At 44.9% G+C, this 26,811-nt stretch overlaps 1 protein-coding gene across 1 annotated transcript in view; it reads left to right on the top strand.

Annotated features, from left to right (window-relative positions):
• SLC25A12 (solute carrier family 25 member 12) overlaps positions 1-26,811 on the top strand; it is a 402,930-nt gene that overhangs the window by 134,362 nt on the left and 241,757 nt on the right. The window contains exons 7-9 of the mRNA XM_053698431.1: positions 7,457-7,595; positions 10,060-10,153; positions 10,629-10,713. Of these exons, the coding sequence (XP_053554406.1) occupies positions 7,457-7,595; positions 10,060-10,153; positions 10,629-10,713 (318 nt within the window). The remainder of the gene's footprint in view (positions 1-7,456; positions 7,596-10,059; positions 10,154-10,628; positions 10,714-26,811) is intronic.

Genomic DNA, 26,811 nt, shown 5'->3' with positions numbered 1-26,811 from the left:
GCTTTCTTTTAAATTAGGGGGTATTGTGTCCTTCTAAAATACAGGTGATTGCTGAAAAATGATGTAAGCAGTAGATCTGTCTAGGGACAGCAATGGGGGAAGAGACTGCAGGCAGTAGTGCAGGGGCACCCAGGATCAAGATCAGAAGAGGGACCCTCCAGGATGATGACACTTGGTCTTCATGTGCACTGGGAAATGGATGTGCATGACGATAACTAGTTAAGCTGATGACAATTAGCCATTTTCATTGTATTTGTGATAATTTCACTAGGTAACAATTTCTAACAGCAGAAGCATGTTTGTATTGTATTGGCAGAAAAACGCTGTGACAATACTGCCAAATATCCATAAATTGTTTCCTCAAAACAAGCGTAAGATTGTGATCTTCCCTCTTATGACGAAATCATTGAGATGCATTTCAAATATAGGAACTTTTATTGTGTTGTAATTTTTTTTTTTTAACTAAGATCAGCAATTAAAGGGACATAATGGTTAAAATTGAAATAAAATTTTGAATGAAAGCATTTTTGCAATATACTTGCAATAGCAAACATTTTATTAAATGTTATGACTGTTTTAAATAATAAAAACACATATACTGCACATACCATGTTCACCAGCATTAAACTATTGTACCAGCTCAGAGAGCCAGCAGTGATGTGTATTGTGTTAGTAGTGACATCATTTGCACCATACAAACTTCCACTAAATCTCAGACCAGGTGTTTGAATGCTGGTGCTTGTTGTAAGCGCAGCATAACTTTTACTAGAACCCTTTTTCTCCAACATTGGTGTGTCCGGTCCACGGCGTCATCCTTACTTGTGGGAAATATCTCTTCCCCAACAGGAAATGGCAAAGAGTCCCAGCAAAAGCTGGCCATATAGTCCCTCCTAGGCTCCGCCCACCCCAGTCATTCTCTTTGCCGTTGCACAGGCAACATCTCCACGGAGATGGTTAAGAGTATGTGGTGTTTAGTTGTAGTTTTTTATTCTACTATGAAGAGTTTGTTATTTTAAAATAGTGCTGGTATGTACTATTTACTCTGAAAAAGAAAAGGATGAAGATTTCTGTTTGTGAGAGGAAGATGATTTTAGCAGACAGTAACTAAAATCGATTGCTGTTTCCACATAGGACTGTTGAGAGAAGTAACTTCAGTTGGGGGAAACAGTTAGCAGACTTTTCTGCTTAAGGTATGACTAGCCATATTTCTAACAAGACTGTGTAATGCTGGAAGGCTGTCATTTCCCCTCATGGGGACCGGTAAGCCATTTTTCTTAGTTTCAAACAGAATAACAGGCTTAATATGGGCTATAAAACTGGTAGACACTTTTATGGGCTAAATCGATTGCTTTATTTGGACATTTTATTCATGTTTATGCTGATAATTTACACTTATAAACTTGGGGAACGTTTTTTAACGGCAGGCACTGTGTTAGACACCTTTTCCAGTCAGGGAGGGCCTTCCCAGTTGTAGGCTGAGCCTCATTTTCGCGCCATTACTGCGCAGTTGTTTTTGAGAGCAAGACATGCAGATGCATGTGTGAGGACCAGAAAGTTGTTGGAAAAGTGTCTGGAAGGCGTCATTTGGTATCGTATTCCCCTCTGGGCTTGGTAAAGTCACAGCAAAGACTGTAGCTGGGACTGTATAGGGGTTAAATTGATAAACGGCTCCGGTTCCGTTATTTTAAGGGTTAAAGCTCTGAAAATTGGTATGCAATACTATTAAGGCTTTAAGACACTGTGGTGACATTTTGGTAAATTTTGAACAATTCCTTCATACTTTTTCACATATTCAGTAATAAAGTGTGCTCTGTTTAAAATTTAAAGAGACAGTAACGGTTTTGTTTTAAAACGTTTTTTGTGCTTTATTGACAAGTTTAAGTCTGTTTAATATGTCTGTGCCTTCGGATAAGCTATGTTCTATATGTGTGAAAGCCAATGTGTCTCCCCACTCAAAATTGTGTGATAATTGTGCCATAGCGTTCAAACAAAGTAAGGACAGTACTGCCACAGATAATGAAATTGCCCAAGATGATTCCTCAGATGAGGGGAGTAGACATGATACTACATCATCCCCTGCTGTGTCTACACCAGTTTTGCCCACGCAGGAGGCCCCTAGTACATCTAGCGCGCCAATGCTTATTACCATGCAACAATTGACGGCTGTAATGGATAACTCCATAGCAAATATTGTATCCAAAATGCCTGCATATCAGAGAAAGCGCGATTGCTCTGTTTTAAACACTGAAGAGCAGGAGGGCGCTGATGATAATTGTTCTGTCATACCCTCACACCAATCTGAAGTGGCCATGAGGGAGGTTCAGTCAGATGGGGAAATTTCAGATTCAGGAAAAAATTCTCAACAAGCTGAACCTGATGTTGTGACATTTAAATTTAAATTAGAACATCTCCGCTCACTGCTTAAGGAGGTGTTATCTACTCTGGATTATTGTGACAACCTGGTCATTCCAGAAAAATTATGCAAGATGGACAAGTTCCTAGAGGTTCCGGTGCACCCCGACGCTTTTCCTATACCCAAGCGGGTGGCGGACATAGTGAATAAGGAGTGGGAGAAGCCCGGCATACCTTTTGTTCCCCCACCTATATTTAAGAAATTATTTCCTATGGTCGACCCCAGAAAGGACTTATGGCAGACAGTCCCTAAGGTCGAGGGGGCAGTTTATACTCTAAACAAGAGCACTACTATCCCTATTGAGGATAGTTGTGCTTTCAAAGATCCTATGGATAAAAAATTGGAAGGTTTGCTTAAAAAGATTTTTGTACAGCAGGGTTACCTTCTACAACCCATTTCGTGCATTGTTCCTGTCACTACAGCAGCGTGGTTCTGGTTCGAGGAACTAGAAAAGTCGCTCAGTAGAGAGACTCCGTATGAGGAGGTTATGGACAGAGTTCACGCACTTAAGTTGGCTAACGCTTTTATTTTAGATGCCGCTTTGCAATTAGCTAGATTAGCGGCGAAAAATTCAGGGTTTGCAATTGTGGCGCGCAGAGCGCTTTGGCTAAAGTCTTGGTCAGCGGATGTATCATCCAAGACAAAATTGCTTAACATCCCTTTCAAAGGCAAAACTCTCTTTGGGCCAGAATTGAAAGAGATTATCTCAGACATTACTGGGGGAAAGGGCCACGCCCTTCCACAAGATAGGCCTTTCAAGGCCAAGAATAAGTCTAATTTTCGTTCCTTTCGCAGTTTTAGGAACGGACCGACCTCTAATTCCGCATCCGCTAAGCAAGAGGGTAATGCCTCACAGCCCAAACCAGCCTGGAAACCTATGCAAGGCTGGAACAAGGGTAAGCAGGCCAAGAAGCCTGCTGCTGCTAACAAAACAGCATGAAGGAGTAGCCCCCGATCCGGGACCGGATCTAGTAGGGGGCAGACTCTCTCTCTTTGCTCAGGCTTGGGCAAGAGATGTTCAGGATCCCTGGGCACTAGAAATAGTTTCTCAGGGTTATCTTCTGGAATTCAAGGAACTACCCCCAAGGGGAAGGTTCCACATGTCTCACTTATCCTCAAACCAAATAAAGAGACAGGCGTTCTTACATTGTGTAGAAGACCTGTTAAAGATGGGAGTGATACACCCAGTTCCAATGACGGAACAAGGAATGGGATTTTACTCAAATCTGTTGGTAGTTCCCAAAAAAGAGGGAACCTTCAGACCAATTCTGGATTTAAAGATCCTAAACAAATTTCTCAGGGTACCATCGTTCAAAATGTGAACCATTCGAACGATTCTACCCACTATCCCGGAAGGTCAATTTATGACTACCGTGGATCTAAAGGATGCGTACCTACATATTCCTATCCACAAAGAAAATCATCAGTTCTTAAGGTTCGCCTTTCTGGACAAACATTACCAGTTTGTGGCCCTCCCATTCGGGTTGGCCACCACTCCAAGGATTTTCACAAAGGTACTCGGGTCCCTTCTAGCGGTTCTAAGACCAAGGGGCATTGCAGTAGTACCATACTTGGACGACATTCTAATACAAGCGTCGTCCCTTTCAAATGCAAAGGCTCATACAGACATCGTTCTGGCCTTTCTCAGATCTCACGGATGGAAGGTGAACATAGAAAAAAGTTCTCTGTCTCCGTCAAGAAGAGTTCCCATCTTGGGAACAATAATAGATTCCTTAGAAATGAGGATTTTTCTGACAGATGTCAGAAAGTCAAAACTTCTAAGCGCTTGTCAAGTTCTTCACTCTGTTCCACGTCCTTCCATAGCTCAGCGCATGGAAGTGGTAGGGTTGATGGTTGCAGCAATGGATATAGTTCCTTTTGCACAAATTCATCTAAGACCATTACAACTGTGCATGCTCAAACAGTGGAATGGGGACTATACAGACTTGTCTCCAGTGATTCAAGTAGATCAGAAGACCAGAGAGTCACTCCGTTGGTGGCTGACCCTGGACCATCTATCCCAGGGAATGAGCTTCCGCAGACCAGAGTGGGTCATTGTCACGACCAACGCCAGTCTAGTGAGCTGGGGCGCGGTCTGGGAATCCCTGAAAGCTCAGGGACTATGGTCTCGGGAAGAGTCTCTTCTCCCGATAAACATTCTGGAATTAAGAGCGATATTCAATGCTCTCAGGGCTTGGCCTCAGCTTGCAAAGGCCAGATTCATAAGATTCCAATCAGACAACATAACGACTGTTGCGTATATCAATCATCAGGGGGGAACAAGGAGTTCCCTGGCGATGAAAGAAGTGACCAAAATAATACAGTGGGCGGAGGATCACTCCTGCCATCTATCTGCGATCCACATCCCAGGTGTGGAAAACTGGGAAGCGGATTATCTGAGTCGTCAGACTTTCCATCCGGGGGAGTGGGAACTCCACCCGGAGATCTTTGCCCAGTTGACTCAATTATGGGGCATTCCAGACATGGATCTGATGGCGTCTCGTCAGAACTTCAAGGTTCCTTGTTACGGGTCCAGATCCAGGGATCCCAAGGCGACTCTAGTGGATGCACTAGTGGCGCCTTGGACTTTCAACCTAGCTTATGTGTTCCCACCGTTTCCTCTCATTCCCAGGCTGGTAGCCAGGATCAAACAGGAGAGGGCCTCAGTGATCTTGATAGCTCCTGCGTGGCCACGCAGGACTTGGTATGCAGACCTGGTGAATATGTCATCGGTTCCACCATGGAAGCTACCTTTGAGACAGGACCTTCTTGTTCAGGGTCCATTCGAACATCCAAATCTGGTCTTCCTCCAGCTGAGGGCTTGGAGATTGAACGCTTGATTCTATCAAAGCGTGGGTTTTCAGATTCTGTGATAGATACTCTGGTTCAGGCCAGAAAACCGGTAACTTGAAAGATTTACCATAAAATATGGAAAAGATATATCTGTTGGTGTGAATCCAAGGGATTCCCATGGAATAAGATAAAAATTCCTAAGATTCTTTCTTTCTGCAGGAAGGTTTGGATAAAGGATTATCTGCGAGTTCGCTAAAGGGACAGATTTCTGCTTTATCTGTCTTACTACACAAACGACTGGCAGCTGTGCCAGATGTTCAAGCATTTGTTCAGGCTCTGGTCAGGATCAAGCCTGTTTACAGACCTTTGACTCCTCCCTGGAGTCTAAATCTAGTTCTTTCAGTTCTTCAAGGGGTTCCGTTTGAACCTTTACATTCCATAGATATTAAGTTATTATCTTGGAAAGTTTTGTTTTTGGTTGCTATTTCTTCTGCTAGAAGAGTTTCAGAGTTATCTTCTCTGCAGTGTACTCCGCCCTATCTGGTGTTCCATTCAGATAAGGTTGTTTTGCGTACTAAGCCTGGTTTTCTTCCAAAGGTTGTTTCCAACAAGAATATTAACCAGGAGATAGTTGTACCTTCTTTGTGTCCGAAACCAGTTTCAAAGAAGGAACGTTTGCTACACAACTTAGATGTAGTCCGTGCTCTAATTTTCTACTTAGAAGCTACAAAAGATTTCAGACAAACATCTTCTCTGTTTGTCGTTTATTCTGGTAAAAGGAGAGGTCAAAAAGCGACTTCTACCTCTCTTTCCTTTTGGCTTAAAAGCATCATCCGATTGGCTTACGAGACTGCCGGACGGCAGCCTCCTGAAAAAATCACAGCTCACTCCACTAGGGCTGTGGCTTCCACATGGGCCTTCAAGAACGAGGCTTCTGTTGATCAGATATGTAAGGCAGCGACTTGGTCTTCACTGCACACTTTTGCCAAATTTTACAAATTTGATACTTTTGCTTCTTCGGAGGCTATTTGTGGGAGAAAGGTTTTGCAAGCCGTGGTGCCTTCCGTTTAGGTAACCTGATTTGCTCCCTCCCTTCATCCGTGTCCTAAAGCTTTGGTATTGGTTCCCACAAGTAAGGATGACGCCGTGGACCGGACACACCAATGTTGGAGAAAACAGAATTTATGCTTACCTGATAAATTACTTTCTCCAACGGTGTGTCCGGGCCACGGCCCGCCCTGGTTTTTTAATCAGGTCTGATGAATTATTTTTTCTACCTACAGTCACCACGGTACCATATGGTTTCTCCTATAATTTTCCTCCTGTCCGTCGGTCGAATGACTGGGGTGGGCGGAGCCTAGGAGAGACTATATGGCCAGCTTTTGCTGGGACTCTTTGCCATTTCCTGTTGGGGAAGAGATATTTCCCACAAGTATGGATGACGCCGTGGACCGGACACACCGTTGGAGAAAGTAATTTATCAGGTAAGCATAAATTCTGTTTTTCTAATAAAAGTATGTTACAAAAATGGTCATATTAAAAATTGTACATTTCAATTTTGTCCATTATACCCCTTTAACATTGCCATATTATTATAACACTCCATATAGCTGTATCTATTTAGAAACTGTAGAAGAATCAAACTACTATGCTGATATGTGCAGAAATAAACTGGAAATCGCCGAAGATGATGTTTAAAAAAATGAATAAATAAAAAAAAGCCAAAAAAACATTAATATAATCTTCCATTTAGAGCAAACTGATTTTAACAGCCACATTATTGATTTTGTTTAAAAGCTAATAAAGATCTCTGTTAAAGTAATTATATAAACAACTTTGCAATATACGTTTATAATTTATTTCCCTTTTTTCCTGTAATTTAAAGTCTGAATTTTCCAGTTCTTAGAACTGGCAGTGCACATGTCAGGATTCACAAGCCCAATCCTGCCTCATACATGTTCTTATTTGGCTTCAGCAGAGATAAGATTACAAGTTACAAAACAAAGGAGATTTTTCTAATAAAATAGTGGCTAGCTGTGTATACTCCAGTAACAAGGCAGTAACACCTGCAAACAAGGTGATAAAATATTTTCAGACTCACCCAGTATGTTAGTTCATTATAAGACTGCAGAATGTCCCTTAAAGGCTATTTCCTTATTTGTATTCATTTTGAAATCACTCATTTTTATTATGTTTTCTAGTATGTGATTGGCAATATTATATGATAACATTGTGCTTTTTTTTTCTCAGGCTGCTGGTGGAACAATTTCACACCAAGTTAGCTTTTCCTACTTTAATGCTTTTAACTCCTTGCTGAATAACATGGAGCTTGTGAGGAAGATATATAGCACTTTAGCTGGGTCAAGAAAGGACCTTGAAGTTACCAAAGGTAATCTTTATTTTCACTAATGCTTTTTTTCTGCTTTATCATGTAATACTCTTCCCATTTAGCTCATACCAAGACCTTTATAATTAAACTTATCTTACAATCGTTGTTTAGTAAATATTTAAAACAAAAAGACATAAGTCTCAGTTCTTGGATTTTAATAATAGTATTTTTCTTTCACTATAGAATATGGGTATGAAGTGTGAATTACTGAAAGAGTGTATGTATGTATGTATGTATATGTGTGTGTTTGTATATGTATGTATGTGTGTGTATGTGTATATATATATATATATATATATATATATATATATAGTGTGTGTGTATGTGTGTGTATATATATATATATGTGTGTGTGTGTGTGTGTATATGTATATATATATATATATATATATATATATATATATATATATATATATATATATATATATATAAATGTGTGTGTATATATACATATATATATACACATACATACAACGATGTAGGAAGGCACTCACCATAGTTCAATTCATAACTTTTATTCAAAAGTGAACGTTTTCATGGTCAAGGACGGGGGTGACCCCGAAAACGTTCACTTTTGAATAAAAGTTATGAATTGAACTACAGTGAGTGCCTTCCTACATCATTGTTTCTAAATAAGTATTTTTTAAGTGCACCCCGGAGGTTGCTGAGTTACAGTGAGTATGTTTGTGTGTGTGTATGTGTATATACTGTGTGTTTGTGTGTGTATATATATATATATATATATATATATATTTACTAGTATAGGTGAAACTCGAAAAATGTGAATATTGTGCAAAAGTTCATTTATTTCACTAATGCAACTTTAAAGGTGAAGCTAATATATGAGATAGACTCATTACATGCAAAGCAAGATAGTTCAAGCCGTGATTTGTCATAATTGTGATGATTATGGCTTACAGCTCATGAAAACCCCAAATCCATAATCTCAGAAAATTAGAATATTACATGCAATCAATAAAACAAGGATTGTACATAGAACAATATCGGACCTCTGAAAAGTATAAGCATGCATACTGTATGTACTCAGTACTTGGTTTGTGCCCCTTTTGCAGCAATTACTGCCTCAATGCGGCGTGGCATGGAAGCTATCAGCCTGTGGCACTGCTGAGGTGTTATGGAAGACCAGGATGCTTCAATAGCGGCCTTCAGCTCTTCTGCATTGTTCAGTCTCATGTCTCTCATCTTTCTCTTGGCAATGCCCCATAGATTCTCTATGGGGTTCAGGTCAGGCGAGTTTGCTGGCTAATCAAGCACAGTAATTCCACGGTCATTGAACCGTTTTGGTGCTTTTGGCAGTGTGGGCAGGTGCAAAGTCCTGCTGGAAAATTAAGTCAGCATCCCCATAGAACTCGTCTCCGGGAAGGAAGCATGAAGTGCTCCAAAATCTCCTGGTAGGCGGCTGCGTTGACCCTGGACTTAATGAAGCACAGTGGACCAACACAAGCAGATGACATGGCTCCCCAAATCAACACAGACTGTGGAAACTTCACACTGGACTTCAAGCATCTTGCAGTGTGTGCCTCACCATTCTTCCTCCATACTCTGGGTCCTTGGTTTCCAAATGAGATGCAAAATTTGCTCTCATCAGAAAAGAGGACTTTGGATCACTGAGCAACAGACCAGGTCTGTTTTTCTTTAGCCCAGGTAAGACGCTTCTGACGTTGTTTGTTGTTCAGGAGTGGCTTGACAAGAGGAATACAACATTTGAAGCCCATGTCCAGGATCCATCTGTGTGTGGTGGCTCTTGATGCACTGACTCCAGCCTCAGTCCAATCCTTGTGAAAGTCCCCAACACTTTTGAATGGCCTTTTCCTGACAATCCTCTCCAGGCTGCGGTCATCCCTGCTGCTTGTGCACCTTTTTCTTCCACACTTTTCCCTTCCACATAACTTTCTATTAATATGCTTTGATACAGCACTTTGGGAACATCCAACTTCTTTTGCAATTACCTTTTGAGGCTTTCCCTCCTTATTGAGGGTGTCAATGATAGTTTTCTGCACAACTGTCAGGTCAGCAGTCTTTCCCATGATTGTGATTCCTACTGAACCAGACTGAGAGACCATTTAAAGGCTCAGAAATCATTTTCAGGTGTTATGGCTTAATTAGCTGATTAGAGTGGGGCACGTTGAGCCTAGAATATTGCACCTTTTCACAATATTCTAATTTTCTGAGATTGTGGATTTGGGGTTTTCATGAGCTCTAAGCCATAATCATCACAATTATGACAAATCACAGCTTGAACTATTTTGCTTTGCATGTAATGAGTCTATCTCATTTATTAGTTTCACCTTTTAAGTTGCATTAGTGAAATAAATGAACTTTTGCTCAATATTCTAATTTTTCGAGTTTCACCTGTATATAAATAAAATTAAACAGTGTATTATGTGAGAGAGAGAGAATGTAACCTATACAGATTATCTGACATGTTTTACTCTTCTGATAGAGGAATTCGCCCATTCTGCAAACAAATTTGGACAGATCACCCCTCTGGAAACTGATATTCTGTTTCAGCTGTCAGATTTATTCAATGCTTCCGGGTAACTTACTATATATTTTTTATGGTATTCCTCTTGGTAATTCAATTTTTATATTATCTTAATGTATTTACAAAGCAATTTCTTATTTTCCCAACATATTTTGGAAAGCTCATGACAAACCAGATTTTATGTTTGCACTCTGTAGGCAGAGGAATATTTTATTTTCTATCTTGCTCATATCTTGATGTTAAAAGTGAATCCCTTCCATCAAGTTGGATGATGTTAGAAAGCTTTATTCTTTACAAATGTACTTATGGGGCAATATGAAGGTCATTATTTTTAAACATAAATAAATCATAAAACTTTTAGTTCCCAAACTAATGAATAGTACATATCTGGGCTGGCCAATTGATGATTACCGCAGTTTATTGCTTTATTAAGTGAGAAAATATGATTAACAAAAGGGCTTTTTATGTGTTTATGGCATTTTTTTGTCAAGTATACAAATGTAAGCAATGTGTGCTTTTGTTTGCAGGCGTCTGACTTTGACAGACATTGAGAGGATAGCACCACTAGAGGAAGGAGCTTTGCCTTACAACCTGGCTGAACTCCAAAGACAGGTGGGTGGAAATTTAAACGTATTATTGGCTGAAAGTCACTGGGATGTGACTGAGATTATGTCAGTGTATTAATCCCATTGTATATAGAAGGGCCACAAAACTTCAAAGGAATCATCAGGGTTCATAGAACTCAATCAACCATTTTGAACCCTCAGGTGATAACAAGGATTACAATTGTGTGTTGTACTAAGTGTCTTTATTTAGTAAGAGTAAATTAAGTGTTGTTTAACTTTTTCTTTTTCAAACCAGGCTACAAACAGTTTACTTAAACTCTATGGGAACTATTGGTATTTTACATTATTTTCTAATACAAAGAAGTTTCTTTTATGATTTTTTTTTTCCTGACACATTTGGGCAAAAAAGTTTTTCTTATATCATTTGTAACCCTTCAAGGTGTGCAGTGCAGTAAATATCAAATGTATTAATTTTCTTCTTATTATAAAATGAATTTGTACCCCCTTATGCTTCTTCTGTGTCACCTCACTTAGCTATATTATTTAGCGTTGCAGAATATTTTACATATGCTGTTATAATATATAGGTACTCATTGATTATTGATTGATATATTGTACTTATTAAAGCGACTAAGTTATTTACAATGCTTGATTAATTGTGCAGCACATTCTTTTGGAAACTATAGTATTTACTTGATGTTTACAAATATTACCTGTTATGAGATGGCAGATGTGGTGGTAGTGGTGATTACCCACAAACAAAATCCCTGTGTACGTAGCTATGTGTGTGCGTATGTATATATATATATATAGGTACAAAAGCTAAAAGTAAAACAATGATACACTATTTTTAAGAGATGGGACAGAATTTATCCAAAAAATACAGGAGGAATTGAGGGAATTTGTGAGAACAGGTGTGGGGGGGGGAGAAGCGTTGTTAAGGGCTTTGTAGGTCAGGAGGAGAATTTTCTTCATAAATGGAAAGAGTCCACAGCTGCATTCATTACTTTTGGGGAAAAAGAACCTGGCCACCAGGAGGAGGCAAAGACACCCCAGCCAAAGGCTTAAATACTCCTCCCACTCCCCTCATCCCCCAGTTATTCTTTGCATTTCATCCTAGGAGGTTGGCAGAGAAGTGTCAGACGTTTTTGATAGTCTCTTATGGAGGCTAGTACTCTTCGGCATGGGACTGGAGTTTTAAGTACTCCTATCAGCCTCTCAGTGAGAGCATGGATGAAAGTTAGAGTCCGGAGATGCAGGGAGAGACTTTCTGCGAAACCATCCCAACTCATATTAACAACTCCACAAGCAATCAGCGTTGGCGAGTTTTGCTGCCTGCTTTTCTTCTCTCAAGTCCATGGCAGAGGCGACGCTACTATCTGTCACACTTGAAGGGCCGTGTTCCTTTACGGCATGAATTCTGGTAAGATCGTTTCATTTTACTTTCTCGTGAATGTATTGTATTACTTATGTTTTTTCCGAGAGGCTACCACCTTGCGGGACTAACTATAACTTAGGGTCTCAGTGAGGCTCCTTTTGTATCTTGGAATCAAAGGTTAATATCTCCTAAAGGGGGGTTATTGAACAGGGGGGCTTAATCAGGTTTATGTAATTCAACCTGCTTATGTGTAGTGTTACTTTGGCTTAAGGCCTTGTGGAACATAACGGCCTTGGTAGTGATGCGGCCTTAACGGTCGGTCTCGCTTTTTTTGGATTGTACGGCCTACCTTGTGACCGGGCCTGGTCACATTTTTTGCCTCTCCAGTTCCGCATTCCTGACCATGTGGCGACGGAAAGATTCTGGTCCGCTGGTGTCTGGTGCTAGGAGGTGGTGAGTGCCCCAGCCATTGGGGGTGTAAGGTGCCGTTTAGATTTAGTTGTCTAATTTAGTTCAAACTTTTTGTATTTATTCCCAGTTATGGAGGACTCTGATGTTGAGATTCAAGTGGTCTCTGATTCTGATTCTACTTATTTTGATAAACACGAACCGGCCCAGATGACCCAGGACAGTCAGTTATGTTCCGAAGGCCGTTCTAATGGACCCAATTCCTCGGGACCTGGAAATCAAGGGGTCGCTGAGCCATCCGCCTCTGAGGGTTCTGTCCCTCGAGTGGCGAGTTCCCTACCACTTTCTGATGCTACACGTGTGGGTGACCCAGATTATGCTTATCCTTCCCTGGAGGTTGGTTTGTTCCCTCCGGAGGTTGCGGCCCGTTTCCGTTTCCAAATTCTTATGGCGTTGGCACATCTACAGCTTCCAGATATCTGCTTAAGATTGTGTTCGTGTTTTGTCAACCCGGGTTCCCTAGGCATGTGATAGCCCGTTCAGTTATCTGGGGGAGCGACTAGTCCTGAGGCTCCGGTGGAGGTGTGCTGTGCTTTTCGGTACAGACTGGCGCGCCTTCGTGTTCTGCTACTGCACATTCTGTCGTTGTTGGCGGATCCCATCCTTAATGGATATGGGGTTCTGGGTCTTCCTCTCCTAATAGCTCTCAGAATTAATTATATGGGGATGAAGTAATCTTTTTTATAATCTGATTTGAGTCGGGCAGGGTTCTGTTGGGCTGGTCCTGCGCGTGTGCCTGTTGTCATTGGGCGTTAACCTACGGGTTGTCCTTTTCTTTTTAATCCGGTTAGGATGTCTTTTATTTGATTTTACAAGCTCATCTTTTGTTTTATATTCCTTCAGGAATTTTCTCTTCTGGAATTGATACTCGTGATTTCATGATCGCACTGGTTACTTCTACGGAAGTTTTTATGGGGACGCGTTAGTCCTCTGCTTGTCGTTTATTCTCCCTTTCTGGGGGTGTGTATCTCGGCCTTTCAAGTAAGGGCTGAGGTTCAGCTCCTTATGGCTTGAGGCCTAAATTCGGTCACATGGAGCCTGTCTGCCTGGCTGGTCTGGCTTTGGCGCTGTGTGCTTGCATTACTGTTCGTGTTTGTTTATAATCTTATCTTTACAAGTTTCAACTAAGCATTCTGAGAGGACCTGCGGGGCTGGTTCAGTCCTCATCGGCTCCGAGCTGGCCGTTTGGGACTCGGTGGAGTTTCAGTCCGTCACACTCCGTAGGATCCGATTCTTCGGATTGAGTGTTTTTGCTTCCCTGCGTGGGTGAAGGATTTCAGGTTTTGGACCTCTTTACCGCCGTTTTTGGTGGTCTTGCCTTCCCAGGGCTATTGGACTTGTTCCTTTTTTGGGGACTCTTCCATAGGGTTGAGATCTCTGGTCTGAGTATATTTCTCCTTAGCGGTTGAGGCTGCCATATGGGAGGGCCTTGCGGACTCCTTTTTTCTGGGGGTTTGCGTTCCTTATTGGGATCATTGGCTATTTTTCTTATCCTAGCTATGTCTAGGGGTTGTTTCTGGAGTTGGGATGCTATGCATTATTCTTCCCTGGATGTTGTCCTCTGGGTTCGTAATCTGAGGAGATTATGAGGCCTAGCCTTATTGACTCGCTCTTTGAGTGACTTTGTCCCTGATGTTTTTCCCTCAGTTATGGAAGTGTGGGTTTTATAGTCTGTTGGGCCTAGAATCTTTTCAGTTCTGGCATGCCCTATTGCTCTTTGGAATTGGATTTCTGTACGGGGTGTTCTCTTTCCCTTAGGTTGGGATTTTTTATGTGAGTCTTAGACCCGTTCTATGGGTTGGTCTTACTTCCAAGACGGGGTATGGTGTTCCCTGGGGTAATGTTTGTCTACACAATTCTGGGGCTCGGCTTCTTTTCCAATGACATGGTGAGTCCACGGATCATCTCTAATTACTCTTGGGAATATCACTCCTGCCCAGCAGGAGGAGGCAAAGAGCACCACAGCAAAGCTGTTAAATATCACCCCTTCCCTCTAACCCTAGTCATTCTCTTTGCCTACATTAAGCACAAGGAGGTGGTAAAGTTTAGGTGTCTGGAAGACGATTCTTTAATCAAGATTTTATTATTTTCCAGCAGTGCAAGTTTGTTCTGCCTTCTCCTGGGGTGTAGCCGTAGCCCATGTCAGTCTCTTCAGTAGAGCATTGGTGACTTTTAAGCAATTGGGAACTTGTGGGGTGTAATCCTCACTGCGCCTCCCAAATAGTTATTGCTGCCCTAACTTGAAAGCCTGAGTAAGATTACTCAGTCTTTGCCTTTTTTCCACAGGTCCATGTGAGGGAGAATGCCTCTCAAACCTAGTGAGCTGCCCTGTTGCCTGGCAGATTACATTGAGGTAAGTGCTAATTTTATTGGGTTAATAGAATAATGTAAGGCAGTGTTTGCAGGCACTGGGGATGAGAGAAGACATAGGCTCAGTTGGTGTATGTTCCAGTCTAGGTGTTAGTGTTTTCGCTTGCTCTCGGCGGCTTTACTTTCAGAGTACAATAATTCCTGCCGGGAGGTTAGTTTTGATACACCCACGATGGGTGGGGCTATCTGAGGCAGCAAAGATTCTTTTGCGTGCCTTTCTCTTACTACCTGTGTACTGTAGGGGAGAAATACTTTATTGCGGCTCTGCAGTTTTCAGTGAAACGGTCGCCAGGCACCGGTGGGAGCAGCTGGATTTGGTCCGGATTTCATCTAGCTATTGTCTCCGGTAACCAATAGGGCAGGTAGGCACCTCAGCAGAGCTAAGCTAAGGTGTAGAGGCTGTCTGGGGTGCTCTGGAACAACCATTTCTTTTTTGCATTAAAAAAAGTTATGTTTAAAATTTAAAGGGACAGTAATGTTTTTTTTCCATTCATTTAAAATTAAAATATAAGTATTTTATTTTGTATTTGTTCAATTATTGGGTAAATATGGACCAAGAGGCCCTGCAAAATGTTACTTGTACTTTGTGTTTTTATGCTGATGTGGAACCACTAATCCCTTTTTGTTCCTCATGTATTGAGAGAACATTGCATTACAGGGATAGACTTTTTGATCCTGAGCCATCATTGACTAAGGCGGATGCAGTTCAGGGGTCTCCTGTTCAAAATATGCCGCAGCTTTCTCCTCAAGTGTCCCAAACTTTATCGTCCACACATGCAGTGCCCTGCGTTTTCTCTCTCACTCCGGTTGGAGTTACGTTGCAAGACATTGCTACCCAAATATCTTCTGCGGTAACTGATGCGCTGAATGCTTTTCCCATGCTGCAGGGAAAGCGCAAGAGGAAATTTATGGAATCAGTGAGTAAGGTTTCTGACACAGTCGTGGCTATTCCGAATGTTCCTTCTCAGAAATCTGAGGCGGAAGAAACTTCAGTGGCGTCTGAGGGTGAAATCTCAGACTCGGGGGAAGCAATCTAAGAAGCCCGTTAATGACTCAAAGTCAGCATGATGAGTCTGCCCCCGATCTGGGACCGGATCTTGTGGGGGGACAGACTTTCCTTCTTTGCTTAAACCTGGGTTCGGAATGTCCTGGATCCCTGGGCAGTTGATATTGTGTCCCATGGATACAAACTGGAGTTCAAGACCTTTCCTCCCATGGGCAGGTTTCTGCTCTCAAGATTATCTGTAGACCAGATAAAAAGAGAGGCGTTCTTACACTGTGTCCGGGACCTATCTATCCTGGGAGTGATAGTTCCTGTTCCAATGCAGGAGCAGGGTCTGGGTTTTTACTCCAATCTGTTTGTGGTTCCCAAGAAAGAGGGAACTTTCAGACCAATTCTAGACCTCAAGAGTTTAATCAAGTTCCTCAGAGTTCCGTCCTTCAAGATGGAAACTATTCGTTCCATTCTTCCCTTGGTTCAAGAGGATCAATTCATGACAACAGTAGATTTAAATGATGCGTACCTGCATGTTCCCATCCACAGGGATCATCACAAGTCTCTGAGGTTCACATTTCTAGACAAACATTACCAGTTTGTGGTTCTTCCATTCGGCCTTGCCACAGCTCTCAGAATTTTTTCAAAAGTCCTGGAATCTCTGTTGGCGGTGCTCCGGTTACTGGGCATTGCAGTGGCGCCTTATCTGGATGACATTCTGGTTCAGGTGCCATCCTTCCAACAAGTGAACTCCCACACAGAGATTTTATCTTTTCTGCGTTCTCACGGATGGAAAGGGAATTTGGGAAAGAGTTCCTTGATTCCAGCTACAAGGGTAGTGTTCCTGGGAACCATAATAGATTCCTTATCAATGAAAATATTTCTGACAGAGGTCAGAAAACCAAACTCGACTCTTGCCTGGTCTTTCAGTCCTCTCCTCGGCCGTCAGTGGCTCAGTGTATGGAGGTGATCGGTCTGATGGTAGCTGCCATGGACATCATTCCGTTTGCCCGGTTCCATCTCAGACCTCTGCAATTATGCATGCTCAGGCAATGGAATGCAGATTATGCAGATCTGTCTCCGCAAATTCTTCTGGATCAGGCGTCAAGAGACTCTCTTCTTTGGTGGTTGTCTCAGGATCATCTCTCCTAGGGAACCTGCTTGCGCAGACCTACGTGGGTGATTGTGACAACAGACGCCAGTCTGCTGGAATGGGGAGCAGTCTGGGGCTCACTAAAGGTTCAGGGGACATGGACTCGGGAGGAGTCTGTTCTTGCCATAAACATCCTAGAGCTGAGGGCAATCTTCAATGCTCTTCTGGCCTGGCCTCAGTTAGCTTCAGCCCGGTTTATCAGGTTTCATTCGGACAACATAACTTCAGTGGCTTACATCAACCATCAGGGAGGAACTCTGAGTTCCTTGGCCATGGCGGAGGGAGCCAAGATTATGCAGTGGGCGGAAGCCCACAACTGCTGTCTGTCTGCGATTCACATTCCAGGGACAATTAGGAAGCGGATTTTCTAAGCAGACAGACCTTTCACCCGGGGGAGTGGGAGCTCCATCCGGAGGTGTTTTCCAACTTGATTCTCAAATGGGAAAAGCCAGAGCTGGATCTCATGGCATCTCAACAGAATGCCAAGCTTCCGAGGTACGGGTCGAAGTCAAGGGATCCTCAGGCGGTACTGATAGATGCTCTGGCAGTTCCTTGGAGTTTCAGTTTAGCATACCTATTTCCTCTGTTCGCTCTCCTTCCACGAGTCATTGCTTGAATCAAACAGGAGAAGATGTCGGTGATCCTCATTGCTCCCGCGTGGCCTTGTAGGATCTGGTATGCGGACCTAGTGGAGATGTCTTCTCTTCCACCTTGGAGACTTCCACTGAGGATGGACCTTCTACTTCAAGGGCCCTTCCTTCATCCAAGTCTCGTTTTTCTGAAGCTGACTGCTTGGAGATTGAACGCTTCTATCTAAGTGCGGGTTTTCGGAGTCGGTTATTGAGACCTTGATTCAGGCTCGTAAGCCTGTCACTAGAAAGATTTACCATAAGATTTGACGCAAATATCTGTATTGGTGTGAAGCCAGAGGCTACTCTTGGAGTAGAGTTCGGATTCCTAGAATTCTGTCTTTTCTCCAGGAGGGTTTGGAGAAGGGGTTATTGGCAAGTACCTTGAAGGGTCAAATATCTGCTTTGTCTATTTTGTTACATAAACGTCTGGCAGATGTACCAAACGTGCAATCATTCTGTCAGGCCTTGGTCAGAATCAGGCCTGTGTTCAAACATGTTACTCCTCCCTGGAGTCTTAACCTTGTTCTTAAAGTTCTTCAGCAGGCTCCGTTTGAGCCTATGCATTCCTTAGATATTAAAGGGACCTAAAACCCAATTTCTCCAACATAGGTGTGTCCGGTCCACGGCGTCATCCTTACTTGTGGGATATTCTCTTCCCCAACAGGAAATGGCAAAGAGCCCAGCAAAGCTGGTCACATGATCCCTCCTAGGCTCCGCCTACCCCAGTCATTCTCTTTGCCGTTGTACAGGCAACATCTCCACGGAGATGGCTTAGAGTTTTTTAGAAGAGTTTCAGAATTATCTGCTCTGCAGTGTTCTCCTCCTTATCTGGTGTTCCATGCAGATAAGGTGGTTTTACGTACTAAACCTGGTTTTCTTCCAAAAGTTGTTTCTAACAAAAACATTAACCAGGAGATTATCGTACCTTCTCTGTGTCCGAAACCAGTTTCGAAGAAGGAACGTTTGTTGCACAATTTGGATGTTGTTCGCGCTCTAAAATTCTATTTAGATGCTACAAAGGATTTTAGACAAACATCTTCCTTGTTTGTTGTTTATTCCGGTAAAAGGAGAGGTCAAAAAGCAACTTCTACCTCTCTCTCTTTTTGGATTAAAAGCATCATCAGATTGGCTTACGAGACTGCCGGACGGCAGCCTCCCGAAAGAATCACAGCTCATTCCACTAGGGCTGTGGCTTCCACATGGGCCTTCAAGAACGAGGCTTCTGTTGATCAGATATGTAGGGCAGCGACTTGGTCTTCACTGCACACTTTTACCAAATTTTACAAGTTTGATACTTTTGCTTCTTCTGAGGCTATTTTTGGGAGAAAGGTTTTGCAAGCCGTGGTGCCTTCCATCTAGGTGACCTGATTTGCTCCCTCCCATCATCCGTGTCCTAAAGCTTTGGTATTGGTTCCCACAAGTAAGGATGACGCCGTGGACCGGACACACCTATGTTGGAGAAAACAGAAATTATGTTTAACTGATAAATTACTTTCTCCAACGGTGTGTCCGGTCCACGGCCCGCCCTGGTTTTTTAATCAGGTCTGATAATTTATTTTCTTTAACTACAGTCACCACGGTATCATATGGTTTCTCCTATGCAAATATTCCTCCTTAACGTCGGTCGAATGACTGGGGTAGGCGGAGCCTAGGAGGGATCATGTGACCAGCTTTGCTGGGCTCTTTGCCATTTCCTGTTGGGGAAGAGAATATCCCACAAGTAAGGATGACGCCGTGGACCGGACACACCGTTGGAGAAAGTAATTTATCAGGTAAACATAAATTCTGTTTTTTTTCTTTCATGATTTAGATAGAGCATACAATTTTAAACAGCTTTCCAATTTACTTCTGTTATCAAATTTTCTTCGTTTTCTTGTTATCCTTTGTTGAAAAGCTAGGATGAAAGCTCATGAGTGTGCACGTGTCCACAACACTATATGGCAGCAGTTTTACAACAATGTTATACATTAGCAGGAGCACTGGATGGCAGCACTATTTCCTGTCATGTAGTGCTTCAGGCATGTGCACGTTACCTACCTAGGTATCCCTACAACAAAGAATAACATGAGAACAAAACAAATTTGATAATAGAAGTAAATTGGAAACTTTTTAAAAAATGTATTCTCTATCTAAATAATGAAATAATTTTTTTTTTACTGTCCCTTTAAGTTGTTATCTTGGAAAGTTTTTTTTTTTTGCTATTTCTTCTGTTCGTAGTAGTAGTAGGAGTCTGAGCTCTCGGTGTTGCAGTTTGAATCTCCTTACCTTATTTTTCATTCGGATAAGTTAGTTCTGCGTACTAAGTTAGGGTTTCTCCCTAAAGTGGTTTCGGATAGGAACATTAATCAAGAAATCGTTGTTCCTTCTTTGTGTCCTAACCCTTCTTCTCATAAAGAACGTCTGCTGCACAACCTAGATGTGGTGCATGCGTTGAAATACTATCTACAGGCGACTAAGGATTTTCGCCAGTCTTCTGCTCTGTTTGTTGTTTTCTCTGGGAAACGTAAGGGTCAGAAAGCTACAGCTACTTCTCTTTCTTTGTGGCTGAAAAGTATAATTCGCTTGACCTATGAAACTGCTGGACAGCAGCCTCCTGAGAGAGTCACAGCTCATTCTATGAGGGCTGTTTCCTCTTCCTGGGCATTCAAAATGAAGCTTCTGTGGAACAGATTTGCAAGGCTGCAACTTGGTCCTCTCTACACACTTTTTCAAAATTCTATAAATTTGATACTTTTACCTCGGCTGAGGCTTCTTTTGGGAGAAAGGTTCTTCAAGCAGTGGTGCCTTCCGTTTAGGTTCCCTGTCTTATCCCTCCCTTATCATCGGTGTCCTCTAGCTTGGGTATTGATTCCCAATAGTAATTAGAGATGATCCGTGGACTCACCGTGTCATTATAAAGAAAACTAAATTTATGCTTACCTGATAAATTTATTTATTTTTTGACACGGTGAGTCCACGGCCCGCCCTGTTTATTTAGACAGTTTTTCTTGTTATTAACCTCAGGCACCTCTGCACCTTGTTACTTCCTTTTTCTCTTTCTCCTTCGGTCGAATGACTGGGGTTAGAGGGAAGGGAGGTGATATTTGCTGTGGTGCTCTTTGCCTCCTCCTGCTGGGCAGGAGTGATATTCCCAATAGCAATTAGAGATGATCTGTGGACTCACCTTGTCAAACAATTTTTTTTATCAGGTAAGCATAAATTTAGTTTTTTCTATATCTGGCAAGGAAGCCCTTTTTCTTCAGGGAACGTGGACTATTTCTTATGGTCTTGCTAGTTGTGCGACTAGCAGCTGGGCAAGGAGCTCTGTGTGCTTAGGCTCCTTGCGGCCTTTCTTGTTCTTAAGGGTATGTGCTTTCCTTTTGGAGAGTCCCTTTTTTGTGGTCATCAGGGGAGCCTAGATGACTTCGTTTGGCTCTACTTACGACTTGGCCTTGTGAGCTTTTGCACCGTTCCTGTCTGTGCCCTTCACTTGAGGCTTGCTTTCCTTAGAGGTGAGGTTTCCTCTCTCTGGAAGATGTTGCCCTGTCCTATGTGTAGGAGGGTGGACAGGCTGTCCTGTTAAGAGGGTGATACTCTTTCTGGGATTGTTCTTTTCTGTCTATGACTTTGCAGTTTCCATTCTGGACCGCATAGTTCTGCTTATCTTTATAGGTTCTTCTAGGAGTGCCCGTTGTGGGTGCTATGTGGAGTCTGCCATAGAGTGTCGGGCTAGATTCATAAGACTTCTGTCTTTTCTACCTATCTCTATGGGGATCCTCCTTGGAAGTATCTGTTTGTAGGTGCTTTTGGAAGGCTTCCGAGCTCTGTTGGGGCTCTCCTTTTCCGCCCTTTCTTTCTATGGGGGCTGGTGGTTGGGGCCCTTCTTTTGGGGCTGGTGGTTGGGGCCCTTCTGTTCCCTTGTATTTTAGTCCTGTTGCTTGGGCTGGTCCGGTGTGGACTAGGATCTGAGATGAGTGGTGTCTCCTCGTTTTGTTGAGGTCTGGAGAACCTTTTTTTGCGGCCTTGGATATCTTGAGTGTACCCACTAGTTGTTGGATGTTACTGTATCTTCGTCTACTTTTTACTTGCATGCAAGTGTTTCCTTTTTTTCAATCATCTTAGTATGACTGCTGCGTTTGGTGCTCAGAGGCTGCTTCTCTGGGGTTATCGCAAATGTTGGTGAGAATATTTTTATATTCTGTGTTCCTGGCGACTTGGGACTTCGGTTTCAGTCGTTTGTTAGAGGCAATTGCTCTATTTTTTTCAGGGAAGTTTGCTTCTCTGTTCTGTTTCCCCATCCATCCTTGTGGTTCAGTGCTGTCGGGGTCTGGGTGTTGCCTTCCCTTGTTTCAGGAAACCTTGGGGTCCCTATGAGCGTGGTTCGCTTTTTGGATTTCACTTTTTTTTTTTTTTGCGCCATTTTTAAGGTTTTCTGGAAATCCTTGTTGTTCTTCCATAGCTTCTCCTTTTCGGAGCTTTCTGTTGTCCACCCTTTCTATGAGGGGTTGTGTGGTTGAGGTTTGTCCTTGGGGGGATGGTATCTTCTGGAGGAGTGTTGGCTCAGTTGCGTTTGTTTGCGGGCTCTAGTTCGGCTTGTGGACTATCTGTGGATCAGTGTCCTTGGGGCCGTGTTTTCTTTTTCAAATTTTTTTCTGGGGTTGTGGTTTCAGGTTTGGTGCCTTCAGAATGGGCCGCCTTTTGTACCCTCCCGTTTTAGCATTCATTGTCCTCTATAGCTTGGGTATTGTTTTCCCAAAAGTAATGACTGCAGCTGTGAACTCTTTCCATTTATGAAGAAAAACATAAATTATGCTTTCTGTGATGGATACCCCGGCTACCCCGACTGGTTAGCTCCGCCAAACGGGTCCTGCTTCCTCCCTGCCGACTGCAGCTATGTAGCTTGCAAGTGACCACAGCCTGTAGCCACCCCTGATGCCCGACAGCACCAGTATTCAGGGTCCCACCCTGTGGCAGACTGCCAGAGGGTCCTTCCTCTGCCTGGAACAGGCTGCTGTGTAGCCCAGGAAAGTGATTTTAGCTGGAGCCCACCCAAATAACTAGACATACTAGCATTCAGGTGAAACAGGAACTGATTTTATTATTAAACATACACTCCTTTTATACACAAAGCTCATCTTGATAAGACAATGGACAATCAAACAATTTTCCCTCCATTCCCGCCCCTCCAGACAGACTGGCGCTTCCATAGCAGCCATAGACCCACAGAATCCCAGGACCCAGATGTGATGGTTTTGGGGTGATCCCAGGGGAGCGGCGTCAATACCAGGGTGTCATTTGAAAGCTCTCGGTCCCGGAGATACAGCCCATTGAAGTTATGGAGGTAGGGGTGTCCAAAAGCTCCAGTTCCCAAAGGAGCTCACCTCCGGTACTCCACCCACCTCTTGTCCTCCCTAGGGGCTAGCAATCCCCAAAAGAGCGGAGCTCTGGGGCAAAGGGCGGCTGGAGCGACCAGGGGTAAAGTTAGCGGGTGTCCTGCTGTTCTGTGGCCGACCGGGAGTTCCAGGAGCCCAGCCAGCCTGAGAGGGGTTAGGCGGGTGTCAATTGTAAGGTGGCCGACCGGGAGTTCCAGGAGCCCGGCCAGCCTGGGAGGGTTTTTCCCAGTCATAGATCAGCTCTTCCATGACCAAGTGTACACAGCAAAACAACACACAGCACGCATCTGGGAGATCCCATAAGCCATGAAATGGCTAAATCTAATGTAACAGGGAGTGGCCATGTAGTAGGGGGTGGGGGGTAGCCTTGGGGGTCTGGTATCTGACATCTCCCCCCCTCCAGTTCGGCAGACCCGGCTAGACCCTTAGCGGGTCGGCCTGGGGCTGTCCGACGGTGGCCCTCCAATTCTCGGTTGCTGGGGAAGATTATCCCATCTCTCCTGGGCTTGGGGCATCTTGGGGGGTTCCTGCTGATGTTTATTCCCTGCGCTGATGTTTATTCCCTGCACACAATGCAAAGTCCCAAACAAGTTTGCCAAGGCCAGCTCTCAAACAGTTGCTCTTCCACTAGTTCTAGTGTCTTTAGGTTTCATGGCCACACTGCCTCCCTCTGTGACACTTGGTTGAGTACCGGCTGACCCACTCAGAAACAAATCCAGTGCCAGTTTCCCTGCTGTATTCCCACCCCAGACTAGAGGTCAGGTTGCTCCTTGGTGGGGCAGGCAAGACTCGGGTGCCCAAACTTGTGGCACCAACTGCAGGGGCGGGTATCCAACAAAGCCATTTCCGGTTTCGCAGCTGTAGGTGGAGGTTGCTCCTTGGTGGGGCAGGCAAAACTCGGGTGCCCCAACTTGTTGCACCAACTACATGAGTGGGTACCCCCCTGGCCTGCCCCCTGTGAGAAATACTCCGGTACGAGAAAAGGGTAGAGACCCTGCCAAGCTACTGAGGGGAGAGACTGTCTTGTCTCTTCTCCCAAGAAGGAGATCTACAGCTGGTTTGGGAGGTCGGCTACCTCCACTCCATGGGAAACTGCTCTGCCGCTGGGGATGGAGACCGACTGTCTCCTCCCCCTGGAAGGGGTTTTGCCGCTGGGGAGAGTTATCGACATCTGTCTCTCCCTGCCAGGTGTTCTGTGTAAGGGGAGGGAGGACGACTTCCTCCGCTCCCAGGGGATGGCTCTGTCGCTGGGGAGAGAGACTGACTGTCTCCTCTCCCTGCTCTTGGCTTGGCCGCTGGGGGAGAGAGACCGACTGTCTCCTATCCCTGCTCCTGGCTCTGCCACTGGGGAGAGAGACCTACTGTCTCCTCTCCCAGGAAGGGGTTCTGTGTAAGGTGAGGGAGGATGACTACCTCCGCTCCCAGGGGATGGCTCTGCCGCTGGGGAGAGAGACCGACTGTCTTCTCTCCCGGCTCCTGGCTCTGCTCTGGGGAGAGAGACCGACTGTCTCCTCTCCCAGGAAGGGGTTCTGCGTAAGGGGAGGGAGGACGACTAGCTCCACTCCTAGGGGATGGCTCTGCTGCTGTGGAGAGACAGACTGTCTCCTCTCCCTGCTCCTGGCTCTGCCGCTGGGGAGAGAGACCGACTGTCTCCTCTCCCAGGAAGGGGTTCTGCTTACGGGGAGGAAGAACGACTACCTCCGCTCCCAGGGGATGGCTCTGCTGCTGGGGAGAGAGACCGACTGTCTTCTCTCCTAGCTCTGCCGCTGGGGAGAAAGACCGACTGTCTCCTCTCCCAGGAAGGGGTTCTGCGTAAGAGGAGGAAGGACGACTACCTCCGCTCCCAGGGTATGGCTTTGCCGCTGGGGAGAGAGACGGACTGTCTCCTCTCCCTGCTCCTGGCTCTGCCGCCGGGGAGAGAGACAGACTGTCTCCTCTCCCAGGAAGGGGTTCTGCTTATGGGGAGGGAGGACAACTACCTCCGCTCCCAGGGGATGGCTCAGCCGCTGGGGAGAGAGACCCACCGTCTCCTCTCCCTGCTCCTGACTCTGCCGCTGGGGAGAGAGACAGACTGTCTCCTCTCCCAGGAAGGGGTTCTGCTTACGGGGATGTAGGACGACTACCTCCGCTCCCAGGGGATGGCTCTGCTGCTGGGGAGAAAGACTGACTGTCTTCTCTCCCAGCTCCTGGCTCTTCCACTGGGGAGAGAGACCGACTGTCTCCTCTCCCAGGAAGGGGTTCTGCATAAGGGGAGAGAGGACGACTACCTCCCCTCCCAGGGGATGCCTCTGCCGCTGGGGAGAGAGACTGACTGTCTCCTCTTCCTACTCCTGGCTCTGCCGCTGGGGAGAGAGACCGACTGTCTCCTCTCCCAGGAAGGGGTTCTGCTTACGCAGCGGGAGGACGACTACCTCCTCTCCCAGAGAATGGCTCTGCCACTGGGGAGAGAGACCGACTGTCTCCTCTCCCGGGAAGGGGTTCTGTGTAAGGGGAGGGAGGACACCTACCTCCTCTCCCTGGTTTCCTGGAGCTGGCGGATCAGGTCCCTCTGTTCCAGCTCGTCCTGTAGGTAAATAGGCCAGCGTCTCCTGTACTCTTTAGAAATTCGACTTCCATAGTTACCGGCTACTGTGGCCTTTCTCCTCTGTCAGCAGTAATCATGTGGAAGAAGCAGATCCCACCGCTGCCAGCCAATGTGACGGCTACCACGACTGGGTAGCTCCGCCAAACGGGTCCTGCTTCCTCCCTGCTTACTGCAGCTATGTAGCTGGCAAGTGACCACAGCCTGTAGCCACCCCTGATGCCCGACAGCACCAGTATTCAGGGTCCCACCCTGTGGCAGACTCCGGCTACCCAGACTAGGTAGCTCTGCCAGAGGGTCCTTTCTTTGCCTGGAACAGGCTGCTATGTAGAACAGGAAAGTGATTTTAGCTGGAGCCCACCCAAATAACTAGACATACTAGCATTCAGGTGAAACAGGAACTGATTTTATTGCAAAACATACACTCCTTTTATACACAAAGCTCATCTTGATAAGACACTGGACAATCCCATAATTTTCCCACCATTCCCACCCCTCCAGACAGACTGGCGCCTCCATAGCAGCCATAGTCCCACAGAATCCCAGGACCCAGATGTGATGGTTTCGGGGTGATCCAGGGGGAGCGGCAGTACTTCCAGCGTGTCATTTGAAACCAGATGCCACAGTCCAAAAAGCAGGGTGATTCGTTACTGGTGACCGGAGATACAGCCAGTTGAAGTTATAGGGGTAGGGGTGTCCAAAAACCCCGATTCCCAAAGGAGCTCCCCTCCAGTAATCCCCCCACCTCTTGTTCTCCCTAGGGGCTTGCAATCCCCAAAAGAGCGGAGCTCTGGGGCAAAGGGCGGCTGGAGCAACCAGGGGTAAAGTTAGCGGGTGTCCTGCTGTTCTGTGGCCGACCGGGAGTTCCAGGAGCCCGGCCAGCCTGAGAGGGGTTAGGCGGGTGTCGGTTTTAAGGTGGCCGACCAGGAGTTCCAGGAGCCCGGCCAGCCTAGGAGAGTTTTTCCCGGTCATAGATCATCTCTTTCATGACCAAGTGTAAACAGCAAAACAACACATAGCACGCATCTGGGAGATCCCATAAGCCATGAAATAGCCAAATCTAATGTAACAGGGAGTGAACCATGTAGTAGGGGGTGCGTGGGGGTAGCCTTGGGGGTCGTGACACTTAGCTAATAATTTTCTTTTCTTCGAAAGTGTCTCGAGCTCCCCGCCCGTGTTTTTATGGGGGCGGCTGT

Source organism: Bombina bombina, chromosome 1 (genome assembly GCF_027579735.1).
Source record: "Bombina bombina isolate aBomBom1 chromosome 1, aBomBom1.pri, whole genome shotgun sequence".
Classification (NCBI taxonomy): Eukaryota; Metazoa; Chordata; class Amphibia; order Anura; family Bombinatoridae; genus Bombina; species Bombina bombina.
Note: the sequence above shows the minus strand (reverse complement) of the source record. Positions and strands in the feature narration are given on the sequence as shown.